Source organism: Sinohyriopsis cumingii, chromosome 12 (genome assembly GCF_028554795.1).
Source record: "Sinohyriopsis cumingii isolate HCF-2022 chromosome 12, ASM2855479v2, whole genome shotgun sequence".
Lineage (NCBI taxonomy): Eukaryota > Metazoa > Mollusca > Bivalvia > Unionida > Unionidae > Sinohyriopsis > Sinohyriopsis cumingii.
In genome coordinates, this window is record NC_142972.1 from 27,352,190 (window position 1) to 27,379,559 (window position 27,370).

The 27,370-nt window shown below is 34.7% G+C and overlaps 1 protein-coding gene across 8 annotated transcripts in view; it reads right to left on the reverse strand.

Moving 5' to 3' along the window:
* LOC149786145 (uncharacterized) overlaps positions 1-27,370 on the reverse strand; it is a 203,726-nt gene that overhangs the window by 33,296 nt on the left and 143,060 nt on the right. For 7 of the 8 annotated variants that reach the window (XM_089976481.1, XM_089976480.1, XM_089976482.1 and 4 more), the window contains 8 exons: positions 24,387-24,531; positions 21,773-21,848; positions 20,864-21,100; positions 17,026-17,158; positions 10,020-10,106; positions 3,327-3,524; positions 2,645-2,741; positions 82-1,752 (listed from right to left, as the gene is read on the reverse strand). In XM_089976481.1, coding sequence (XP_089832607.1) covers positions 82-1,752; positions 2,645-2,741; positions 3,327-3,524; positions 10,020-10,106; positions 17,026-17,158; positions 20,864-21,100; positions 21,773-21,848; positions 24,387-24,531 — 2,644 coding nt within the window. The remainder of the gene's footprint in view (positions 1-81; positions 1,753-2,644; positions 2,742-3,326; positions 3,525-10,019; positions 10,107-17,025; positions 17,159-20,863; positions 21,101-21,772; positions 21,849-24,386; positions 24,532-27,370) is intronic. The other variant, XM_089976483.1, reaches the window with a different exon arrangement.

Below are 27,370 nucleotides of genomic sequence, written 5' to 3' on the forward strand. Positions count from 1 at the left end.
AACATCACTAACACCATTTAGAAGGTAATGTATATTACTTTCATTGGCAAACTTTTAAGAAAAGAAAAAAAAGCATTATACCTTCTGTGAGTGCGGTTTTGTGGCCTCTTTACACTCTGACTGTCATCTGAGTGGTTACCAGAGGAGCCATCACTGTGGACTTGAGCTTTCTCTATGGCAGGTTCACTTGTCTCACTTCCCCCACTGATTCTGCGGACTCTTGATGGTGGTCTCTCCTCCTCTGAAGGAATGCCAGAGGCATTTTCAGAAACTTTACGCTGAATTTTTTTCCTTGGATCTTCCTGGCTCTTAGAGAAAGTTTGTAATTTCTGGAGCAGCTTTGTTACAATGCCATTGTTATTATTTGGCTTTTTGTCCATATCTAACTGTCTTGAGATTAAGGTTTCAGGAAGGTCACTTTCAGAACTAGTGGAAAGAATTCTCCGTCTGTCCGACCCAGTTGGTGAGAATCTTTCTGTTGGACTTCTGTTATCATGTGATGAACGAACAACAATTGAAATATTTTCCATACTACCTAAGCTACGTTCTTTTCGAGTTGTTGGCAATTCATTATTATCCAAAACACTCTGTGTCAGAGTGGCTGATGATGAAGCAGTGGATGACGTATTTTGTCCTATTTTTCCTAAAAATCGTTGCTCTAACACATCTGCCACTGGCAATCTTCTTCTCTCAGTAAATGAAGAGCGAGACTCTACATTCTCAACAGTGTGTGTGGGACTAGCAGGTCTACTGCCTGATGATTGCCGTTTGCGTCCATCAATGATGGGAACTCCCTGGCTGCCACCTGTTGGACTAATTTTGGCACCATTTTTCTTTTCTACCACCTCAGCACTTTCCATGTCTTCTCTTCTTATATCAGACATCTGGTTCTGTAAGTCTTTGCTACGTCTGCGGCTATGTGTCTGAGTAATTTCACTATCACTTGTTACAGATTCTTTTCTTTCTAATGCCATTTCATTTGATCCATGAACAATATTCATGACTTTAGTATCTGATTTTTCTGATACAACTGAACTATCCGATATGTCTCCTTTCATGTCTTTTAAGTCTTTACTTTTTCTTTTTTTGCGACTTTTATCAGAATCTTTACTGCAAGAGTCTTCAGAATTAATATCCACTGATGAAGCCCCCTTAGCACCTAATGCATTGAGTATGGAATGTTCTCCATCAATTGTATAAGTTGAAGACATCTGATGCTCCTCCATTCCTGAGGTTCCCTCTACATTACCTGCCTGTCGGCTATCAAAACTAAAGCCTTGAGATTCTTGTGCAACAAGCCTGGCTGTACTTGGTCGTGGTTCCAGCATGGCCTCTTTAGGCTGGGTAACGTAATTTTCACCAGCAGTAAAGGGTCTGTTCTGGTAGTCCTTACTGTGAGTTCGCTTGTGCATCTTTGGCTGGGTTAAAATTCCCTCGAACTTGTGCCCCGATTTTACACTGGTTGATCTGTCAGAATCAGCAGGACCTGCAGCTTCATTGAGACTAGAATCGTTACCAGGTTCTTGTCCACCAACTTTTGGAGTGTGTAACTTTTGGGATTTATGTACCTTGTCTTTTCTATGAGAATGCTTTCTTGCACTGTCGTTGGAGTCCATTTCTTTATCACTTTCATATGATCTGTTACTATCACTACTTGATGACCTGCGACGAATTAAACCTTTGGCAAGGGCTGCCATTATAACATCAGAGCTGTTAGACTCTCCAAGAGAAGATACTGCCTTGACATATATCCTGGAAAATTATACTGGATGTAAGAAAATATCAAGACAGAATCTGATGTAGATGTTGGAAAATCAGATATAAATAAGGGGGAAAATATTTTCATTTATATCAAATGATAAAATATTATGTGACAAATACAGAGCATATGACAATAGTGCTAGTCCTCATGTCATAACTGAAAGAGAATGAAATTTATATCACTACTGGTAACTGATTGATAAAACAGTCAATTACTGATTGGTTATGCAAAAATAATAACTGAACACTATTTAACAGACTGTTTACAAAGTTAAAAAAATGAATGCCAGGTTCGAACTCAAGAAACATTTCAATACAAAAAAAACAGGTACCATCAGTAACTGTGCATATGTACTAATTGTTTTTCAAATTTATTTCTAGAAACTTTTTCTACTAACACACTAATAAACTTGGAGAAAATATGAGCACTGACTGAGTGGTATACTATATCACCTTTAGAACTGATCTTTTGACCTCCCAAAAATTTATTGCCTCTCCTGCTCCATATCTATGTATCCACAAAGTTTAGTTAATGTACGTGGTCTACAACTAAACTTATCATTCTGCAATCATTTCACATCTCTAGGTTAATGTAATCTTGATCTTGGACCTCTGAACCCAACATCCATGCAACTTGAAAAAAGTTATAAACAAAAAGTAACATCAAAAGAATTTTTTTTCCCTCTTACTGGAGGCAAAGCAATTTGTTACCTAAACAAGTTGACAATACATACTTGTATGTTAGATTTGGGTCCAGACCCTTAACATGGGCTTTCTACTTAGTCCCAGCAATATGGGCTTTGTCCTTGTCATTGATATAAACATGATATTGTATGACAATACATACTTGTATGACAATATATACTTGTATGACAATACATACTTGTATGTTAGATTTGGGTCCAGACCCTCAACAAGGGCTTTCTGCTTGGTCCCAGCAATAAGGGCTTTGTCCTTGTCATTGATATAAACACGATAACCTGCAAAACATTATCAATAGGTACCTTTTGTAAAAACCATTACAAATCTGAAGCACAAAATTAGAACAAAAGAAAATGATTCAGGAAGAATTTTTATTTTTTATTTTTCCTGTAATTAAAGTATTTCTATGATTGGAGTTTTAAAAAAATTCAAACATTGTTTCAAAACTCTGGAATTTATCAGATGAGAAACCAGTGACACAATATTAAAAATTAAAATTTTTACATTATGGATATTAAACAAATGCACAAGAAAACATAAAACCACTTCCAAATGAAATTCTCTCTCTCTTCCTTTCAAAATATATTTTGTTTAATGAAAAATGAAAAATAGTCATAAATTCTGCAAATGGTATATATTTTTCAGTGACAAGTAACAGTTCTAGAGTAGCAGCATATGTAAATTTCTTTTACAATGGTACTTTCATCTGAGTCATATTCATCCATGTATCTTACTTAAATATGGATAAGATACAACATGGAATGAAAAGATGCTCAGCAAGTGTTGAATCTTCTATAATTTACTTTTCTAATCTAAAAAATGTCCAAAATTTGAAATAAAGACAACCAAATGCTGTTTAATACCTAGAAGAGGTTTCTTCATTTCCTTTCCTTCTGCATCTAATATTTTTGAAGGCTGCCATCTTAGAACAAGTGCATTGTCTCCCCTGTGTTCCAGACGTAGTTTCCTAGGTGGTGTTGGAAAGCCTGGCTGTGGAACTCTTTGGAAGTAAACATCCTCCTCTTCAGAAGGGTAGGGAGACAGGGAGTGAGGGACTGTACCTGTTGACAGAAAAACTGATAAAAATAACCAGAGTTCCATATGTTGGGATGATTGATAGAGTAGCCATTTTGAATTAAGGAACCTAGCTTCTCACCATTACAACATTGTGTTGACAGTCCTATTAAGAGGAAGAGGAAGTGTGTGTGTGTGTGTGTGTGTGTGTGTGTGTGTGTGTGTGTGTACATTGGATCTCATGGCACAACACAATAATCGTGGCTACAGAGTACCAAGTAAAAGTTATATATTAAAAATGGGAGAGAAAAAAGGTTAACTATCACTAAATGGTAATCAAGGTAAGTTAGGAATTATGTGTTTAATTCTCCAATATGCATCAACATGTATGACAAGGGAGATTACTGACTAATGGATCTCAATGACCTGGACCTTTATTTTAAGGTTTCGTCAAAACAAGCAACATCCAATGCAAGTATGTGAAGCTAATCAGCAAGGGCTGTAACTCTGTCCAAAATGGAGCAGGTGTGACGAAATATATAAAAGATACATTCATGACTATGAAACTATGCTCACATAAACTGCATCATCAGATGTCTGATGGTTCATGAACTATGCTGATTACAAACAACATCCCATAGAAGGATATGCTGTTGCTGTTTTGGGAATAACACTATTTTTAGTACATGATAGGCTATACATGGAGGCCAGTCTATCTAGTGGATAAACAACCTAGAAACAATCACAGAAGGAACCACCAACCCATGCTTAAGCTAATGGCAAGTTTTCTCACATATCCCAGATGGCCGAGCCTGAGACTCAAACCCACATGGAGGTAAGATCTCAGTGATCTGTAAAGGTGAGTGCTAAAAACCACTTAGCCACCCTGGGTCCCTGCAAAGATATCAAGCTGACAAACGTCACAACTCTGTTCAAAAACAAGCAAAACCTGCAAATAGCACACTTATGTCTAGTACACAACTTTCTTACCAAAGTCAATCAGAATGTAGTAATGGTTCTTGAATTACTAGTTACAATCATCATCCATGTCAAGATATTAAGTTAATTGTTACGGGCCATAAATCTATCCAAATGGATCTAATCCAACAAAACCCATCAATCTATCCAAATGGAGCTAATCCAACAAAACTTATCAATCTATCCAAATGGAGCTAATCCAACAAAACCCATCAATCTATCCTAATGGAGCTAATCCAACAAAACCCATCAGTCTATCCCAATGGAGCTAATCCAACAAAACCCATCAATCTATCCCAATGGAGCTAATCCAACAAAACCCATTAAAGGCACATCTATGCCTATGAAACAATGTTCATACCAAATTGCATCAAAATATATTGAATGATATCTGAGCAAGCAACAGCCTATGAGGATATGAAGTTAACTGTCAAGGGCCATAACTCTATCCAAAAGCTTAAGAGACAGAACCCATAAAAGACACATTGAGGACTACAAGACAATTTACATACAAAATTACATCCAAATATGTTCAGTGGTTATGGAATTATGTTTTGTTACGAGGATCAACTGAAGTGAAGATATAAAATTTACAGAAACAGGGGTGATAACTCCACCAAAATTGGATCCCAAAAGCCATAACTTTAAAACAGCTACACTTAATTGGCAATTCAACTGCCAGATGACATCCAATTAAGCAACATGGCTTCAGAGCTTTGGTGATCGCAATAAGTATGAATGGGTACAGAGATGGAAATGGGGAGTATTGTATGGCCCTTTAATTTTAATGTATGACCTTAAAAACCAAAGTTTGACTGTGACCTGTTCTAATTCTGCATCATCCATTCTTCATTATAAACCTCTTTCATTTCACAAAACAAAGTGAATCATCTAATGTTTAGTATTGGCACTACTATTTTAACTGATATGTCTATGAACTAAGCTATTCAAAACTGAACAAAAATGATAAACACGAAAGTTAGATGAAATGAAAATGTTGAAAAATTATGAGCAAAAAAGAGCAAACATCATGAAAATAAGAGCAAAAATTATGCATTTGTTTTCATAAAATCTGAATTTTAAGTGTGTTTGATAATTATTAGAGGAAAGTATTACTGTTGGGATGTGGGTGAATTCTGCAAACACTGCATGAAGTGATACAATATACAAATGTTTAGTACATTTTAGCTATGTCTTACATCAGTAACTACTATATACGTATTTGTTTAAATAGTTGTTACTTTTTTCTTCATTGGAAGCTTTTCCTACTTGATGTATTGACTTTCATCATTCAACTGATTATTGTACCACAACAAAAACCCTTATAAAATTTGGTGCAGGTATGTAACATTTTTTTAATCTTACCAGGACCAAATATGCATTTTAAACAATTTGAATGGCTTAATTTTTCTAAAACAAGAAACAACCAACAGTGATATAGCCAGATGGCAAACCATGGATATTGTGAATTCACTTCATTCAGATTGTACTAATCCTAGAAGATTTTTTTGGTTCCTCTAAACCACAGATTGTACTAATCCTAGAAGATTTTTTTGGTTCCTCTAAACCAGAGATTGTACTAATCCTAGAAGAATTTTCTGGTTCCTCTGAAACACACACTGACTCAACTAAATATACAACAGTGACTCTATGAGCAATAATTTCTGAGAACACATTCAATCCTAGCAATGACTCTAAATGACATAGTGCAATAGACTTCATCCCTGGAGACTGTGATATTTATTATGGACCTATCAATATGGTCTTAGAAGAGACAACAAGAATTAGCTTACACAGGATATCAAACAATGTAGATTCTTAATGCATTTTACAAAGTTTAAGCCTAACATGAACAACTCTGGAGACATGACCTTTTTAGAGTCAAAACATTACTGGTACCTTGTTTTGGTCTTGGGTCCAGATTTATGTCTTCCTTTCTTAACGACTTAAATCAGTTCAGTCAAAGTAACTTTCAGATAGACCAAGTTTTGCTATAACTATCCCAAATTAGACATTTACACAGAATATAGACTAGAAGTATAAAATCAGGAACAAAAATGTCCAATTTGTATCCCTCTTCACAAATCATGACGAAATAACCAATCTCAAACAACTTCCTCTTAAACAAGCTAACCATTTGTCAACAGGAAAGTCATGCAAAATAGGACTTACATGGATTTGCTAAGGGGGAATTAAGGATAAAGTTTTTTTTATCTAACCCTATTTTAGATGAGAATTCTCTCTAGTAGAATGTGTTATATTAAGAACAGTGATGTGGTGCAAGAAAAGATTACTCTACAAAGAACTATACACAAGCATGCTAGGATATATACTGCTAGCAGCATGATATGGTAGATAAATTTCTTAATGTAGCACAAAGGTTAACAGGAATATCTCTCAAACACATCAAAAATCTCCACTGACCATTACAGTTTTGGTCTATCTCACCTATTTGGTCAAAATTGACTTGATCTCACCAGACAAGCTAATAAAAATATCTCTTAAATGCATCACACATCCCCAAAGATCATCAAATTTTAGGTCTATCTCACTTCATTGGTCTGTTTCATGTTGATCTCCCCATACAAAGCAAATAGGTTTAGGTCTCAAACCCATCAAACATTTCCACTGTTAATCATATTTGAGGTCTACTAGTAATATTACCTTGATCACATCAAAGATGAGAAAAACATGATGCATTGAGCTAATTTTTAACTCCAATAAAAGGTGTTCCAGTTTTTTTTTTAAAAAGATGTGCCAGAAACATCCATTAGTGTCAGTGCATACAAAAAATATTTTTCTAAAAAAAACACCCCATAAATATGATACCCGTAAAATTGAGAACTGAGTAAAACATGGAACAAGAGGCTACTAAGGTAACTCTAGTCAGTAGTCCATGCCTAAATTGTTTTGTTACAATTATTGAGACAAATAATTTTCATTTTTCTCTTTCAAGCTGGACATGGTTCTTCTCATAACTGCTATAAAAGTCAGTCCCTCAGTATCATGAAGATCATGGAGTCATAAACTTGTACTATGTCAAAGTCAAGGTTGTCCTATACTAGGGTACATTATAATGGGTAATACAGTAAATACTCAGTATAATGCTGGACAAGGGAGCTATAAAACTGTCCCCTGTTAAAGCCTGGGTTGTCTTACATTAGGGTGCATTATAATGGGTAAATGCAGTACTCCCTCACTATAATGTTGAGCAAGAGAACGATAAAACTGTACAGTGTTTTAATTAAGGCTGCACATTCAGGTACATTATACACAATGCCTTATACACCCACTTAGATGGGAACCATCACCATAAATGTGTTATATCAGAGACTGTGTTGTAATGAGGTACATGATACTGAGATACATTATGCAGTCATATTCCCAACTTGAATGGAAATCAACACCATATCCATGTTATATCAGGGACCAAGTTATACTGAGGTGCCTTATATATCATACAAAAACATACAACACCCACTTACATGGGAACCATCACCATATTCATGTTATTATCAGGGACAGTTTTATGCCAAGGTGCCTTATATCATGATACATTATCCACTAAGTCCCATCATACATTATCAATTACTGTGTTATCTTGAAGTACTTTATAAATAGGTACAATATACATAAAGCCTTGTACACACACTTGGGTGGGACCCATCAACCTGACATCAAGATTCACATACTCAAATATAAAGCAAATGCCTCTTATTGCATGAGTACCATGAAAGTGTGTTACAATTCTGAACAAGTACCATTTTACTTCCACTTGTTCAAAAGGACAAGTACCTCAAAAGCTCATATCAAGATCTCCATCCAGAAAAAATGTAAACATCTGACTATATTTGGTCCATACAAACTGTCCGTCATAACAAAGTATGTGTATTCTTCATGCAAGTGCTTTTGGAAGAATAATGAGGGTGTGTTTTATCCAGTAGTACTTAACAGCTAGGTCCCTTTCAAAATGGGACCTACAATTTACCGAACTTTCAGGAGCATACAAATTTCACAATTTAACAAGTCCACAACATCCAACAGTACAAACACTGTCATGTGTTTATCATGATATCCCTTTTTATTATAAAACAAATTGTACTCAAAAAAGTTTCACAAAATTAAAGTCAGTACAAATATATATGATAAGAACATATAATTATTTTGATGACTGAATCATGCAAAAAAAACCTAACAATTAGAATAACATGACTTGATTTTATGCATTGCTGCATCATGATAGACCTGATGTAATGTTTTGTTACTTAGTCACAAACTTACTGGTTCATATGTGTACTTAAAAGCACCCAATAAGTGCTTGACAATGGCCAGAAATGTTTACAATTTACTGGACCATTCCATGCAATCCATTTATATTGGAAGTCAACAGCTAGGTGAACACATTTAAAGTATGTAAAGTAAAGGAAGACACAAGCTGGGTACATAACATGTACAACATGCAAAGCATGGGAAATCACAAACTGGGTACATAATAAAAATATTTACAGCATGCAAAGCATGGGAAGTCACAAACTGGGTACATAATAAAAATATTTACAGCATGCAAAGCATGGGAAGTCACAAACTGGGTACATAATAAAAATATTTACAGCATGCAAAGCATGGGAAGTCACAAACTGGGTACATAATAAAAACATTTACAGCATGCAAAGCATGGGAAGTCACAAACTGAGTACATAATAAAAACATTTACAGCATGCAAAGCATAAAGCAATGAGCACAAACAAAGGTGTAACTATAAGATTCAGTTCACATTAAATAAGTGTTTGTTATTTAATTTAGAGTGGCTAAAAGATTCAGACAACTGTACAGTTAAATCCGAGCTAAACCTTACACTGCTTTGCATTAAACTGTATCACAGTGGTGAACCAGTAGTTCCATCAATGTCGATTAGTTTCAACTTTTAGTTTACAAATGGTGCACAGGAGGTGCACTGTATGCAAGTTTCAATTTTAAGTACAACTATAAATGAACAAGTAAGCTAAACGGGACTCACGCACTACTGTGTACTGTTGTGTATTCTTGCTTATGAGTTGAGATTCTAAAACAACAAAATCTGAATCATGCACTGAAAAGTCTGACACAAGAGAACTATATTTACATTTGAGCCAAACACACTCAAATTTATACAAACATTTTGTGTACATTACAGTAATTACTGTATGAAGTAGTAATTAATAAAGGCAAAGTGTTTCTGAGAGCAAAAGTTGCTTTTTCATGCTGTATGAAAGTAAAAATAGTGGAATAAATCTCCATTTATATACCACTATTTCAGGTTAGCAACTAAAGAATGAGCATGCAGCCATCCTTATTTCTGGTAAATTTCCAAGAATTTTTTAAAATTTCATCTTACTAAACGAGTCAAAGACTTTTTTATATTTGAATCATGAGGTATATCTCAACTTATAAACATTTTTACAGAGTACCCTATGTGGATTGGGTTTCCTTCTCCCTACACAGGTGCGCAAGACTAAATTAGAGAGTTTGAAATAACACAAAAAGACTATATAGCAATTCATGGTAATAGATCTGGAACTCCTTACCCCAGTGAGCTCCCTGAAGGGATTCGTACCCTGATACCACCACCTCGTCATGAAAATCTCCCGTCACCAAAATCGAACCATCGCTGTCTGAAGTAGGACAAGGTGGTCACATTATGCTAATGTGTTTACTGTAAGTCAATCTTGAGAAAAAGTTAAGAGCCTGTGGAAAAACTGCACCAATACAAGCTCAAGTCTTTCATTTTAATTCTATCATTGAATAAAACCTACTGAAGAATCAATATTATCAACATTTACAATGAGACACATTAACATACATCTTAAACAAAACAAATTTTAGAATCTGCAACTTCCAGTTTTTTCCTTTGCAAGATAATGTGCAAACGTTTACCAGTATCTGAAAAGATTTCTCTATTACTTTCAATCTGCTCCCAGAAAATAATATTTTTAAGATCCAAAACTTGACCAAATTTGTGTATAATGACATATCTTGCTGTATATTATGAAGTATAATTACAAATTAAGTTAAACTTGCTGTTTTATTTCTTTGTGTTCATCAGGAAAATTCATGTTTATGTACTGCATAACTTGCAAAATATATCATAAAAGACTTAAGCTTGTATTTATGTTTAAAGAGATCTGATTAAATTCTAAAGTAAACACACTACATCCCTTCCAAATAATTTTCAAAAGATTCCACTATTTCAAACTGCTAATTTTACAAGTAATTTAGAGCAGTTAAGTAACATGTTGAAAATATAACTTACCATAACTCTGTATAACATGATGTCTCACATGCAGGTGTTATGTAATAGACTTTCATATACAATTATTGATAATGACACAAACACCAGCATCACAAAAATAATACCTATATCTCTGTTAAGGGTAGAACCATCTCAATAAATTTATGACTTGATAGTATTTCTTTTTAATTACTGTGATAAAACGTTTATTTAAAAAATATTAAATTCAGTTAGAAATGAGATTCTAAAATGTTGTTATTAAACAAAACTTTTCAAATAACAAATTTTACATTTTACTAAAGAAATACTTTCAATGTTGATGCACAATTTCTGAGCTTCTAATTATTCCCACCCATGTAAGTTTGTTCTACATTTCTTCACAGGTTTTACTCAATTTCTTTTGTGTGCAATCATGTAAATCACAAAAAGTAAATCATGCAATCCTGTAAAGCATAATACAATCAATGATAATGTTTTTCATGCATGAACTCAGGCCAACAAAAATTAATTAAACAGCCTTCTCAAAGTGGGGAAACACTGAATATCATACTTTCCAGTAATACTCAGAAACTGTCCCAATGGCAGCATTATCAGTTTTTAATTATAATTTTTCAAGATTTTTATTAGTGTTTTCAATTTCTACATTTCTAAGGATATTATAGCAGGGAAAACTGTAGATTTTAGAAATGGTGAGCACAAATGAGGTACATTTTTATTTACAAATTCAAAAATTCCTAGAAAACTATGACTATCAGACAACTGCTTTTGTATATGCTTGAAATAGTCTATAACATTGCCAACAACTGTAAAACTGTAACAGTGATGATAACTGTAACATGGAAACATTGCTAATAACTGTAAAACTGTAACACTGCAGTTTTAGTATGGAACTAGGACCACTGATTATTAATTGAGCAGAATACCAATTTTATTACTTCAAGATCATGCCACTGACTGTAATATCAGCATGGAATTTTTCTTTTTACCTTTCCAAGACTTTTATCAGTGATGTCTACTTATATATATATATATATATATATATATATATATATATATATATATATATATATATATATATATATATATATATATATATATATATATATATATATATATATATATATAGGTTTTGTCAATGCACTTAGATGATTTCAATTTTTCCTGCACATTAAAATTAACCACGTCTGTCCAATATGAAATTACTGTTTAGCTTTTACAAATACCCCTGTGTATACCCAGTACAAGACTGCTGATTAAAGTAGCTTTTACAGAAACCCCCATGTCTACCTGGTATGAAACAGCTGATTAAGGTAGCTTTTACAAATACCTCTGCGTCAGCCTAGTATAAGACAGCTGATTAAGGTAGCTTTTACAGAAACTCGTGTCTTCCTAGTATGAGACAGCTGATTAAAGTAGCTTTTTACAAAAAAACCTGTGTCTACCCCATATGAGACAGATGATTATGGTATCTTTCACATAAAACCATGTGTCTACCCAGTATGAGACAGCTGATTAAGGTAGCTTTTACAGAAACCCCTGTGTCTACCCAGTATGAGACAGCTTATTAAGGTAGCTTTTACAAATACGTGTCTACCCAATATGAGACAGTTTATTAAGGTAGCTTTTACAAATACGTCTGTGTCTACCCAGGATGAGATAGCTGATTAAGGTAGCTTTTACAAATACGTCCGTGTCTACCCACTAAGAGACTGCTGATTAAGGTAGCTTTTACAGATACTCTGTGTCTACCCAGGATGAGATAGCTGATTAAGGTAGCTTTTACAAATACGTGTCTACCCAATATGAGACAGTTTATTAAGGTAGCTTTTACAAATACGTCCATGTCTACCCACTAAGAGACTGCTGATTAAGGTAGCTTTTACAGATACTCTGTGTCTACCCAGGATGAGATAGCTGATTAAGGTAGCTTTTACAGAAACCCCTGTGTCTACCCAGGATGAGACAGCTGATTAAGGTAGCTTTTACAGAAACCCCTGTGTCTACCCAGGATGAGACAGCTGATTAAGGTAGCTTTTACAAATACTCCATGTCGGAGCACTTCATTTTGATTGTTTAGAAAGTATGAGCTAGTTACATATGGGTCATCTGGTGCACAAAAAAATAGTTTTATTCTCTCAAATGTTAATATTGATGTCAACTGAAAAAGAAGTGGTCTGAGTCCATAAAAAACATTCTGACAAAAATAGAGATGAAATTATGCTAGAAAAAATCTCTGAATACTATCAGAATAAATACTCAACCTCTTAACTGATTGTTTAAAATTTACTTTTTATATCTCATTGTTGCAAGCCAATATTATTGAAAGCCAATGACAATAATTCTGTATGCTCACTTTCTTAGCTATGACTGCCTACAATAAGATTTCCTCCATTCTAATGAATATGCATAACTTGCTAAACATATTGTTACAAGAGAGATTAAAATTTTCTTGGAAAGTTGACCCAACAGGACCTTTTCTGCTTTTTGAATCATTCAATCAAAGTTTCTCTTTCTCACTTATTGATCTGTAAAAATGACACTACTATTGATAAATAAGAGGTAATTGCATTGTGTTGTTGATGAGGCATTTTCATTAATGTATCTTCATAGTTTAAAATAAACGTAAGTCTGGTTGCAGGCAGAAATTACTGTAAAAAAAATCATAAGTTTTTCCCTATGGCTTGTGATGATATATTTTATCTAAGTGTAACACACATCCAGCTTTAAACAGTGCAGACCCCCAGTAGTCATAAAACATCATAAGCACAAGTTTTAAGTCAAAGTCAAATTCAAAAATTTCAACTGCTATTTATGTTAATTTGACTAAATGTACTCTTTCCAAATTTTCAGAAATGGCTTAAATTTGTTTGCTCTATGTGACTGCAAAATTTCATCTCTGCCAAGTGATTTTAAGTATGGTTTTACTTCTGGAGTCTTGAGGTTGAGTTTAATTATTGTGCTCAAACAGTGTTGCTGACTACGGGGTAAATCTGATGTCTCCAAATGCACTGGCAGATCAGTGTTTATACCATCAGCTTGAAGTCATTAGTGTCATAAACACCACAGACTGCATATTATACATTATGTGGCAACAGATCTAGGTGTGAGGTCCTTAATACAATGAACGCCATCAACCCTGATTTGCAAGTACACAATATGCTGGAGATCTGGGTTTATGCAGCTTGTAATTGCGTATGCATTCACTTACACAGCAACTAATAAATAATAAATAAATTTGATCTTAAGATAATTGTTTCTTGCCCCAGTGGTCAATGTGTTGTTGTTGTTGTTGTTGTAGGGTTTAATGCCCCACTGGTCAATGTGATTTGCTTCTTGTGAAATTGGTGTTAATTAAAAACAACTTATTTTATCCACATTTGTGTTTATATTTTATTATCCAATGTTTGTATCCATTATCTCCAGACACTAGGAATAACAAGGCTACAGAAACTTCAATGAACTAACCCTATCAGCACTACAGAATCAAGAGCTCAACTTTCCCAGGAATCAGCATTGAACCAAGATCTATGATTACTTTCTTTTAATGGAATCAAGACTGATCTCAAAAATAAAACATCATAATCATTGTTCATCACTTCCAAATGATATACCTCACATACAATGCATTAACAGAAGTGCGTATACAATACTGTTTACTGACAGGCCAGTCTAAACTGCCAAATAATTATACCTCAACCCTGTTACAAATCTTTTCATTTTTAACTATTTCAGATGCTTGCTTCCAGTTGAAGAAATGTAATGATGTCACTATACAAACCACTTTGCACTCTTTCTACCTGATAAATATAATTATACCAAGGTTTGAATTTCAATCTGTACAAGTTTCCAATCGGTAACCATGAAATTTACTCTGCCAATTTTTCTTAATCTTTATAGAAGTTCTTGATAGTTAAAATTAGTAGCTGAAGATTTATTTATTTTTGTTTTTAAGCAGAACCTAAACACAAGACATTCCTGGCCTATTTTAAAACCTGATATGCATTTCTTACTCTAAAGCGACCAAGTGTTAACAGTTGACATTGGAGAAAAGTATTCATTAAGAATCAATCCTACTATCAAATATGACTAACAATCACATCAGTGAGCAGAGAATTGTTGCCATGTTTAGTGAAAATCTTGTTTTCTTTTTTATTCATCAATTCAAATATAATTTCTACGAACTTTACATCGAAAAAATTCAGATTGGTTGATAAATGCAGTATATACAGGTCTTCTGTTATGTGTCTACAAACCCTTAAATGCATTTGACAACTTGACTACATTTGCACAATGTGAAGTAATGGAATTTCCTAAATAAATGAGTGGAAAAATAAATGGAAAAATATATCACAAAAAGTTCCCTGCTTAGTATTGTCTTTGTTAGTCATACTGGTAATAAGAAACAGTTTTAATGTTGAACTCTATCTCAGCTGTTAACTCTTTAGTAATAATTTGCTGTAAGTCAGGCATGCTTCATACAGCCCTGGAGTGATTTTGTTACAGACTTTCCTAAAACATCACTAACACAAACTCCACCTGGCAAACTAGTCATGTCATGTGTCATTTGATCTGCCCAATGTTCCATTCCCTCATTTTTTAAAATCAAGCTGTTTGGACGCAAAATTCAAAGAGTTTTAATGAAACTGAAGAACATTTCAAGAATAAAACCAACTTATTCTAAATTCAAGGAGTTTCCAAGGCAACCCTTCAAATTTAAGGAGTTTTCAAGGCAACCTCTCAAATTTAAGGAGTTTTCAAGGTTGTATGAACCATGCCATGGTAAGGAATAAATATTCTACCTGTATATTGCAAGAAGTAATTCTGAGATTATGTATGGATAAATAAATGAAGCTATATTAATTACAAGACAAAGACAATGCTTAATGATCAAACCTGGTTACAGAGCTAGCTGACTACATAAAGACAGCATACACTAGCTATAATTTTCATCTAAGACAGATGGAGAATATACAAGAAACAGAGATCTGTCATGAAAAAATTAGTGAAATGAAAGTTAATGAAAATCACCTTCAGTTACTAGACAGGTAAAAAAATACCTTTACTACAAGAGTAATATTTCGAAGGCTTTTGCCTATGAGAAATAAGTAAGTCATTGAAAAGTTTAATAAAGTTACACAGTGTATGGAAAAAAGGGTGTGTACCTAAAATGTGTCATGTACGAGTAAATATTATTGACATTTAAGAAGAAATTATTATCTCACTTTGTACGTAACAGTTAATTAAAATAACACATCCTCCAATTTATTTTCTGAAAACATTTCATTTTTGTCATCCTTTATAGTTTATCAATGCAAAAAAAGGGTCAGATTTAATTTTTGTCATCGTATATAGTTTTACAATGCACAAAAAAGGTCAAGTAATAAACACCTTCACAGAAGTATGCTTAAATTAGGTTCATGTTTGAAGATTATTTGCTTTTACACTTCTCGATTTGGCAAGAGAATTCACCCACATATGGTACATGCCTTCTGGAAAGACTTTGAAGACTGTGGTGCTGAAAGGGTTAATATGACTGAAAGAAAACAAAATTGAAAGATCTGCATATTTTTTTCTTTTTCAATGCATATTCGAGAAACTAAAATCCCTATTATATTGGATTTTTTATTCATATGATGATGAAAATACTGAGAGACCCTAACCCCACCCAAAGAATGATGACTGAAAGTGATTACTGTGGAGTTATGTGTGTGTTATTTGGATTTTTAATGCAGCTTTAACAATTTTTCAGTCATATTGCTATGATGTCTACAGTGTGGCAGTTTATAGTGATGTCTAGCACCGGGGCATCATGCCACAGACAAGTAGCATGATGTCCCACCCAGTCACATTATCCTGACACCAGGCTGACCAGTCCCAACACTAACCTCTTAATGCTGAGCACCAAGCGAAGCAGCTGTTAGTACCATTTTTGTAAGTCTTTGATATGACTTAACTGGGGATCGAACCCATGACCTCCTGCATCCAAGGCGGATGCTCTAACCACTAGGTCACTGAAGTGGTTTCAGTTTACTATGGTATCCCACAAAAAAAAGTAGTATGGACAGGGCACTTTTGTATGGTAGACCCCCACTTAAGTAATATGGACAAGGCACTTTGGTGTGATAGTCCCACTTGAATTGCACTGACAAGGCATTTTGCTGTGGTGTTATGATTAGCAGTGTCATATCATATCATGCAGCAATATCAGCATCAATTCTGGTTAATATCAGCAAGTGATAATCCCTGTCAAGCACTCTGTGTAGCAAACACACTGCATGTGGCAGAATCAGGTGGAACGTTACCTGGCTGTAGCTGGAGCTGGGGCAAGGGTTGCGGCTGCCTCCCAGGACTTGGACTCTGGACAAGGCTTGGGATGATGCCCCCCTGGATCAGCACACTGGATACAGACCTTAATGCATCTTGAAGCTGGGACACCTAAAAGAAAAAGAGACTTGTAATTAAACTATATTTCTCACATATGCATGCATTTTATCAATAAGGTACAATGACTTTTTAAATCAATAACTGAGTTAATTCTATGTTTAAGCAGAGTATGCATTACACAACAGCACTTGCAATGCTTTAGCTATTCCACCAGTAATATACCTGAAACTGAATGACAGGTGAATTTCTAAAAGACTCATTTTATAAATTTGAAAAGAAAGAAACAATTTTAGACAAAATTAGCTCAAGACTGGTCTTAATACATCTGGAGCTTGGCAATCTAAAAGAAAACTTGAAGGCAGCCATGTTGAAAGTCTGACTGGCACAATTTTCAGCATGGACAACTACATATCATAAGAAGTCTTTTTGTGAAAATCCAATGTTGATATAACCAAAAATTCAGAAGTATAAAAAATTTACATGAATTTTAAGCCGCCCACTGCAGTGGCCTTAATGAATGACAAATGGGCACAATTTCATTAAAAAGCAACTCCAAATCATGATTTCAAGATGGCCACCCAGGCAGCCATAATGAAAGTCATATAGGTGGTGCTCTACAGTTTCGTATTTTGCATAGGGTTAGGATTTTAAAGAAAAAGAATTTCCCCAGCTTTCCTCACTGGTTATACTGGCTATTTAAAAAAGACCTTGTATATCTTAGGTATAATACAAAGAACCTTTAATTCCCTTTATTTTGGTGCATGATTGATGGGTGTACTATGGGTTATAGAGTATACAGCTTGGCCTTACTTCAGATGTTCACCTTTCAAAACAGTGCTAGCTCTACCTGGTCATTTTCACTTCCTGAACTTCAGAAGTAAATTGTATAAAAGAGAGCCGATAACTTTTTTTACATTTTATATATCTGGTAATTCATTCATAGCACTTTCAGAAGCTGGTATTGTCTAGTCTGGCAAAATTCATTTTCCCTATTTTAATAACTGCTATGTATAGTGTACTTTCGACTAATTCAAGCTGATTTTTAAACACAAGGGAGCAGTCATTTTAGTTAGCAGTGTGCTTAAATCATGTAAAATTTCCAAAGTACAATATCCAAAAGAAATAACGTCCACATTACATTAATGTAGCATAGAGGTATGCCAACATTCTCTCCACTGTGCATGTTTTAAATGCGAACTACTTCACCTTACATATGTCACTCTCTCAGAAGTACATATTATCTGGTGAGCGCCCCCATAGGCAATACATTCATTGAGGATCAACTAACTGTACATGATAAGAAGAATATTGTTATGATTCTTCAGCGAAGATCACAGGCTGATATGACTACCTGATAAGCAGTGACAAGATTTTCAAGATGGCCACCATGACAGCACTGTTGGAGGCCACATCAGCACCATTTACATTTAGGTCTAACTGCATATCATAAAACGTCTTTTAGTGAAATATGACCATCCATTCAGGAGTGGCAATAACAAGATTTTCAAGAAAGCTGCTCTGGATATCAGAAAGGAACCATTTTCATTTACAACAGACTAGACCTCCAGATTTAACTGTGTGCCAAGTTTCATGACCTTGCACCACATAGTTTAGAAATATCAACAACAAGCATTTGCTACTGGGCACCAAACAAATGAATGAAGAAGGGCCACTGCATATTTGTCACTGACAAAAATTTATTTTAGCAGCTATGGAACCAGACTGTGCAGTTGCTACTGGACAACAGAAAGATGAGGGAATAACGACCATAACATATTTGTGTCACAGAAAACAGATTATTTTATGAACTATGGAACCAACTATTTGCAATTGCTACTGGACACCAGACCGAATGAAGGAACAAGGGTTATCACATATTTGTGTCAAAGACAACAAATTATTTTATGAGCTATGGAAGTAGATTATGTGTGGTGGAATGTTAAATGATGTATTAAAAAAAATGAAGCTCCATGATTGGATGAAAATAATTACCAGATAAAACATCAATTTTTCTGAATAAAGCTATGCATGGGTAAGTTTCTGATGCCACTTGCCAGATATTGACAGTGTGACCTACAAGGGAATATGCCTATAAAACGAGCCATATCTTTCTGTTCTTACTAAAAAAGTACATCAATGTTGAATACACCAAGACTATGCTCCATGGGAATTAAATTATTTGTCTGTACCATGTGCTCTACTGCTTAAAGACCAGTAAACTAAAGAAAGACCCATTTTGTTCAGCTTTTATCTAAATAAAAGGTTTAACAGCACGTCAGCAAAATACTGGCTATTGTCAGACATGATTTTGGTCTTCCATAAAAAAGGTGATTTTATTTAAGGGGGGATTTGGAGGTCCTCCCCCTATGGGGTCTCAAGAGGCCCTGATCTGGGGTCCACTGGACACAACATGTTGATATACCAGTCTAGCTCTTTTTGAGGCTTTGGCAAAGATTTCTTTTGCCTTCCTTTTATCACCACTGACTTTTTTGGCTCAATGTTCAATCGTTTCTTTTCTTTCTCAACGATAGCCTTTTTCCTTTCAAGCTGGTGCTTGTATTGGCGACTTGCAGTACACATATTCTGACAGAGGGCTACATCTGTTCTCTCATGCAAGAAATCTTTTTTCTTATAGTAATTAAATGCACTTTTTCCAGCTACCTTTTGAGCTTCAATTTTTCTGTATGCAACTTCTTTAGCAGGTGCTGTTCCAAACTCTTCCAACCGCGATTACCGTAATTCAGATCTTTCTTGCAGAGGTCACATAAACTGACAACTACATTTCCATCAACTTTTCGCTCCAGCTATTCCCATTTCCATACATTTTTTAAACCTTTAACTTCTAAACCATTCGTGTCATGGTCTCTCTCAACAACTTGGGATGCCATGTTTTGCAAGCATGCTTCTTCTTTCCATTGCTATCAGTTTCCGTTATACAAAGATTCACTGGATGACTACAAGCCTTTGACCAATCAGAATACTCTTTACAAGAGTCATGTGCTAACTAATATATGAAAAAATACTCTACAAGGGTTGTTACAGAATGTGACTGGACAGACTGTTTTTAAAAAGCCCAGATCAGATATGATATAAACAATGGACTATATTAAGAAAAATCTGATTCAAGTCAGGAGAAAAGTGGAATTCCACTTTAAAATGGAGAAAAATCATGTCTGTATTGTGCTGCTAAATCCTGTAAATACATATTTTTTATATCGAAAAGACATATATATATATATATATATATATATATATATATATATATATATATATATATATAACCTTTACTAATGAGGTTGATTTGCATACAGACATACGAACAGACAAACATGGATGCCAAAGTGATCACTGTGTCAGGCTTTTTCCAAAATAAGCTCAACAAAAATCCATCTTTCTAGAGCAGGGGTGCACAACCTTTTATGGCCCATGGCCAAATTACATTTTCTAAGACCACTCGAGGGCTGCAAACAATAATTTATTTAATATAATTAATGTTCATGGGCAAGATTTCTGTGTTGTTTTAATTCGCCCTGAGGGCCAGACAGAACAAGTTCACGGGCCAGGGTTTGTGCATCCCTGTTCTTCAGTTTTTGTTTGATTAGGAAACATTGCCCAAACCAGATGAAGAAAAAAATTGCTATGACATGCACTTGGTACATCAGATCAAAATTTTAAAGTTTTAATTATCCCAAAATGTAGAAAGTTGTTAGACGAAATAAAAAATATTCATTCCAGTAGATCTTTCACAATCATAACCTGCAACTGTAAACTGGCACATGTTTTCTCCAGCTCTATCTGCTTATGCTCCCCATTGGTTGATGTCAGCATGCCCTTGCCACTTTCCTCCATGTGATTCAGCATCTCTGCCCTGGCTAGTGTGTTCTCAATCTCTTGACTACAGTTGTACGAGTTATACTCATGCTTGTTTGTGTCAACAGAACGGAACGTCTGCGAGTTCAGCACCTCAGTCTTCCAGGCTTGTAATGATTGCACCTGTTGCCATGAAAAATCACTAATTACAGTATTTCCTTCAAATATGCCCAAGAGCCAGCTCTGTGTATTACATTATTTCCCTCAAATATGCCCTGGGGCCAGCTCTGTGTATTACATTATTTCCCTCAAATATGCCCTGCGGCCAGCTCTGTGTATTACATTATTTCTCTCGTGCTATGCCCAAGGGCAAAAATATGTGTATTACATTACTTCCCTCAAATATGCCCTGGGGCCAGCTCTTGGTATTACAATATTTATATTGTATGTTTATATTCTCATAAGATGACTTTTGCATCTTTAAACATTATATAAAACAATAATTAACAAATGAAATGACCTAAATTTGACAAATCCTTATGTGATGAGGATTCTTTTGCCACTCACATGAGCCTCAAAAATAAACTCTGTATCTTTGAATATTTTGTGAATCTACTATATTTTCCTTGTATTAAAAGCAATTTGTCAAATCAGGCAATTATTTACTTTTGATAACAAAGGAGGCCACCATTAGAAGAATTTGCACTGCAAATTTATTCCTGAAGTATTGATGGTTGAACAACAGAGTAACTGCAATATGTTGATGCTTGAAACATTCATTGCATAAAGAGCAATAATAAAAAAATCACAGTAACAGTAGTTTCATATCTGAAATCTGACAAAACTTGGACATACTTCTTTCCATAAATGCCTTAATGCCTCCAACTGCAATGTTCTCAACTGCTTCTCTTGTTCATATAGCTTCCTTTGTCTGAAAATGTAAGAAAATTGAACTTAGAATCACTAACTTCACCCTGGCATGAAACAACATGAAAAAACTTAGGAACTGTCTCTTACATAATTTCAAGGCAGATTGGTTTAAAATGGAGACAAATGATAGTCACTAGCAACATACTATATGAACACCACTGTTTATATGGAGCAAGTGGTTACAGTGAAAATTAATGACAGTGACTGGCCACCTAATGAAAATACACTATTGTTCATTAGGAGAGAGTGGGTACAGTGAAAACTAATGCAAGCGAATGGGCAACTTAAAGTAAATACACTATTGTTCATTGGGAGAGAATAGGTACTGTGAAAACTAATGACCGTGAACAGGCAACTTAATGTAAATATACTATTATTCATTTGGAAAAAGTGGGTACAGTGAAAACTAATGACAGTGAATGGGCAACTTAATGTAAATACACTATTATTAATTTGGAAAGAGTGTGTACAGTGGAAACTAATGACAGTGAATGGGCAACTTAATGTAAATATACTATTATTCATTTGGAAAAAGTGGGTACAGTGGAAACTAATGACAGTGAATGGGCAACTTAATGTAAATACACTATTATTAATTTGGAAAGAGTGTGTACAGTGGAAACTAATGACAGTGAATGGGCAACTTAATGTAAATACACCATTATTCATTAGCAAAGAGTGGGTACTGTGAAAACTAACAAGATCAAATAGACAAATTAATGTAAATACACTATCAATCACAATAAGCAAGTGGATACAATGAAAACTATACTGAGTGGGAAACTTAATGTAAATACACTATTAGGACAGAATGGGTACAGAGAAAACTTATGACAGTGAAAGGGTAACTTAAAGTAAATACATTATACATTAGGAAGGAGCGGGTACAGTGAAAACTAAAGACAGTGAATGGGCAACAAATGTAAATACACTATTTTTCATAAGGAGCAAGTGGGTACAGAGGAAACCAATTACACTGAATGGGCAACCTAATATAAATACATTGTTAATCATAAGGAGAGAGGAGTACAGAGAAAGCTAATTATACTGAATGGGCAACTTAATGTAAATACACTATTATTTCAGGGATACATGGAAACGTAGCATTTATAACTTATCCAAAACAGTATCTACAATCCACTATCCGAATGGCTAGAGCTGCAAGAAATCCAAGCAGATCACTTGTTACGTTTACCATAAAAGATAATTTATAATAATCATAATGATCTCTCTGACAATGACAGATGTCACATATCAGTTTCTCGAATTCAAACCTTTCAAGTAAACGTTTTCTTTTTAGTCAAGGCATCCCACATCAGTGAAGTTGTCATCTTGAATATCTAACAGGTCACGTCAAGTTCTTCCTCAATGTCAAATTCATTTCACCTGCTAAGGGAAATGACTCTTGCATCCATGCAAGAGTGTAACGCAAGAGAGTACTTTTCAAAAGACTGCTTCAGCAAGCTACATATGCCAAGAGTTTAATCGTAGACCTTTGGCAAGCAAAAATGTGGCACTAATTATTCTGGATTTCATGGTTGACACAAACCACTAATTTAAAACAAAAACAAAGATTCATCTTCTAATACAACAGAACCCTTCCCAAATCCACAAATTTAACTGCCCATGAAACAGTTACATTTTGCAAAGCCACAAAAATTGACACCCACAAAATTAGATGCCTTTACAGCATGTCCTGGGAAAATGTGACTATTAACAAGGGTTGTGAAAAGTATGGTTTCTTGCAGTAATACTGAATTTTTGTATAAGTTTTGTCAGAAATTTGATAGGAATAAACATGTTCAATAATAAATTTGGTAGTAACAAACACGTTCAATAGTAAATCTGATAGGTACAAACATGTTCACATGTAAATTTGATAGGAACAAAAGCAGATTCCTCCTCTGACAGCATTATTGCAGTAATAAACATGCTTATCATCTTTACATAGTGTTGTTTACAATGACAATGCCATTTCATCTCAATCTTATTTCTAATGGGAAAATGAAACATGCCAGAGGACAGAATGCAAACATTTCATTCCTAGAAACTGAGTTTTAAATGCAGGATAATCAAAATATGTCAGATATAAAGAACCCCATATTCATTATTAATAGAAATTTCTATTGCATCATTTATAAATTATAAGAGATGGCTTATTTATCAATATTATTCTTGTCTTTCTCTCTTTCATTTTCCTACAATGATTGGCTAAATGACAGGTCTAAATCCTTTATTCAAAGTTGAGGATGATCTTTATAAATTGGACTGTTTTGTAATATGTTTTGGGTTTACAGTAAGGGCTATTCAGGTTCCTCGAGTCTGTCATTTCACCTAAATGTACCCAAAAAGTGAAGCTCTCTGATTTTCCTTGACTTCAGGCTATTCCCACATTTGTTTGAATACAATGCACTAACGATCAAAGTAAAATGCTTAATAATCATGTGTATGACAATAATCAAGTGTACAGCACAACAATTAAGTATATGGCATAATAATCAAGCAGACAGTATAATACATAATCAAGAGTATAGCAGACCTGTCTAATTCTGAGCGTAGTACAACAATATGGTCCTCTGCTCTCCTTGCCCTGATTTCCTGCCTAACACGCACCACATCAACATTATGTTCTCGGGCCCAGTAGCCTCGCCACATCTTCTGAATCCTGATGGCAGCTTTTTGCTCTGAAAAAAACCCAAAAACAAGACTGTTAAACAAGCTAAAGTCTTATCCTTGTCAACCCAGAACTTCATATACTCTTTGCTGTAGCATTTTAAGTGAAAGCACTACATTACTCAAATCCGGGATGAAAATGCTGTAGCTTTTTCATAATCTTACACTGTCCTAACCATTCTTCTCTCACTGAATGCAAACACTATCATCCCTGGAACATCTCAAAGTTACAGACATTTCATAAGATTGAAATTGCACTTCAGTTGTCATGGTACCAATATGTTTTGTTGGTTCTTGTCTCACATGAGAGTGAGATCTGAATTGACAGATATACATTTCCAGTACAAAGACTAACTTCATCTGTCGAACTGGAAGAATGTATTTTAAAAGAAATTTATTAAGTTATGTTTAATGGAAGGTCAGGGAAATATTATCAGTGTTAGCTGCTCATCACGTAACTGTTTATAATGAATTAGCAGAGTGATTTATTCAACCAAACAGAAACAAAATTTTAAATAATACCAATCCAGCTGCTTAGAGACATCAGAGTTAGTATTAATGGTGAGAAGTGGAAATTGACAAGTCATGGAAGACAGCTAACTAAGCTCAATGACACTTAATTGGACCTGGTGATGAATTGAAAGTATAGGAGGTTCCAAAGAAAACTCTCTCACATGTGTACCTTGTTTGGACACATCTACATACTACACACCTAAGCTAGTGTAAGGTACAGTTGAGTGTAGTCGAGTAACACATGCTGGTCTAGTATTCTAGCACTCTATTATTCACCAGATATAAATTCCACTCAACTCCACAGGCACAAATGGGATCTACTTGGCTAAATTGGTAGAACTTAAAGCACATAATAATTCCATGGATCTTGAACCAATCAAATTGCAAAACTCCATCACACACTGACATTTGGCCAGATGTGTAACACCAAGATAGTACACAGTGCAGTCTAGTGTAATCAGTGTACAGTACATGACATACAAGGATCTGTAACAATTTCTTTCACAATTATTGATGAATATGTTGACAATCATTATGTTATTGCCACCAGAAAAGTACTCACATGTCATGATACCAGCGGTAAGAATTCAGCTAATAATTTTGTGGTAATAATCTAACATACATGAAACTTGCCCTGTATTTAATATTCTATGTAGATAACTAAATATTTGCTTTAAAAAACTTTTTCTTCTTTTAGTCACAGTGACCCTTAACTTTGACCCAAAAATTGATAGGCTTCTTCCTTACGCCAAGCGCAAGCTACTCACACAGTTTGGTCCAGGTTTGTAGAAATAATATTATCTTACAGAAACAACGAACCTACTGTATTCTTTCATTCACAGCTACTTATCCTTTGAGTTTCTGACCCCAAAACTGACAGGGTTCTCCCTTATCAAAAATACAAGCCATCCATAAGTTTCACAAATAACAGAGAACACAAATAATTGTGCTGAAACCATTTTCTTATTTCTGTCAGAGTCACCATGACTTTTCAAACCTGACCACAAAATTAAGATTCTTCCCTACACTTATTGCAAGCCATCCACAAAGTTTAGTGTCTGTAGATGTGGCCAACTCAAGTTATTGTGCAAAACAAAATTGGTAGTAGACAGATGGATGAAAAGACAGACAACATCACAACCAGGTTATGGTGGGCATATAAAAATCAGTCCCTTAAGTTGAATGAACTCTTTTATCATGAACTATGCTCCTTGAAAAAAAAGAATATTAGCAAAATGTGCTAATTTTGGTATGAAATTTTTGTAATAAAACAACCAGCTACAAGGATAGTCAGTAATAGCATTTCATTACTTACACAATTAACTGTGTGTATGTATTACGCATCTCCCCCAAAAGAAAGTAGCTGATGTACATTAAGTGGCCATAAGTGTGGACTATACATATGCCCAATTAATTCTATTACCGCTGAAAATTGTTAACTAGGCTGCAGAAAATCATAAACGTTATAAGATTCAAATGAATTCTATACTGGAATAATCAGCATTTTCAACAATTCATCCTTCAGTTAAACTTCTGATAAACGTTACTAGGAATCCCCATAATTTGGTATGCAAAACACCTTTTAGTGATGTAGTATAAGTATACAAATTTTCATTCCTTAATTTCAAATAGCTTCAAAGAGCAGAAGGGAAAATGTGCTGAAAACATAAAATACTGTGCAGTGACATTGTCTTCGAAGATAGCACCCCCCAATATATGTGACATACTTTCTGGTGATGTTGTATAAGTGTAAAAAGTTTCTTCCCTTCATCTCAAATGACTTTAAAGCTACAAAGCAGAAAGGAAAGTGTGATGTAAAATGCTGAGCTGTGACTTCGACCTTGAAATTAGGGGACACGCACGCACGCGCACACACACACACACACACACACGTGGCATGAGACACACCTTCTTAAGTTTCATCCCTAAATCACAATTGGCTTTAAAATTGTTAAGCAGAAGGAAAGATGATAGAAAATGTAAAATACTGAGTTAACACCTTGAAGATAGGACTGCCAATATGGTGTACAACACACCTTCTAGTGATGATGTACATATATACCAAGGTTCATTCCTTAATATCAAATGGCTGTAAAATTATAAATTATAAAGGAAAGAGTGATGAAAAAAATAAAATATGAACTGTGATCTTCATCTTTAAGATAGGACCTGCTTTTGGCGTGTGACACATAATGATGAATCAGTATACCAAACTTCATCATGCCTTAATCTCAAACGGCTTTAAACTCAAAAAGCACTTCAAGTTAAGAAGCAGAAGGGTGTGTGTGAAATATTAATGGATGGATGGATGGGTGGATGGATGGATGGATGGATCTA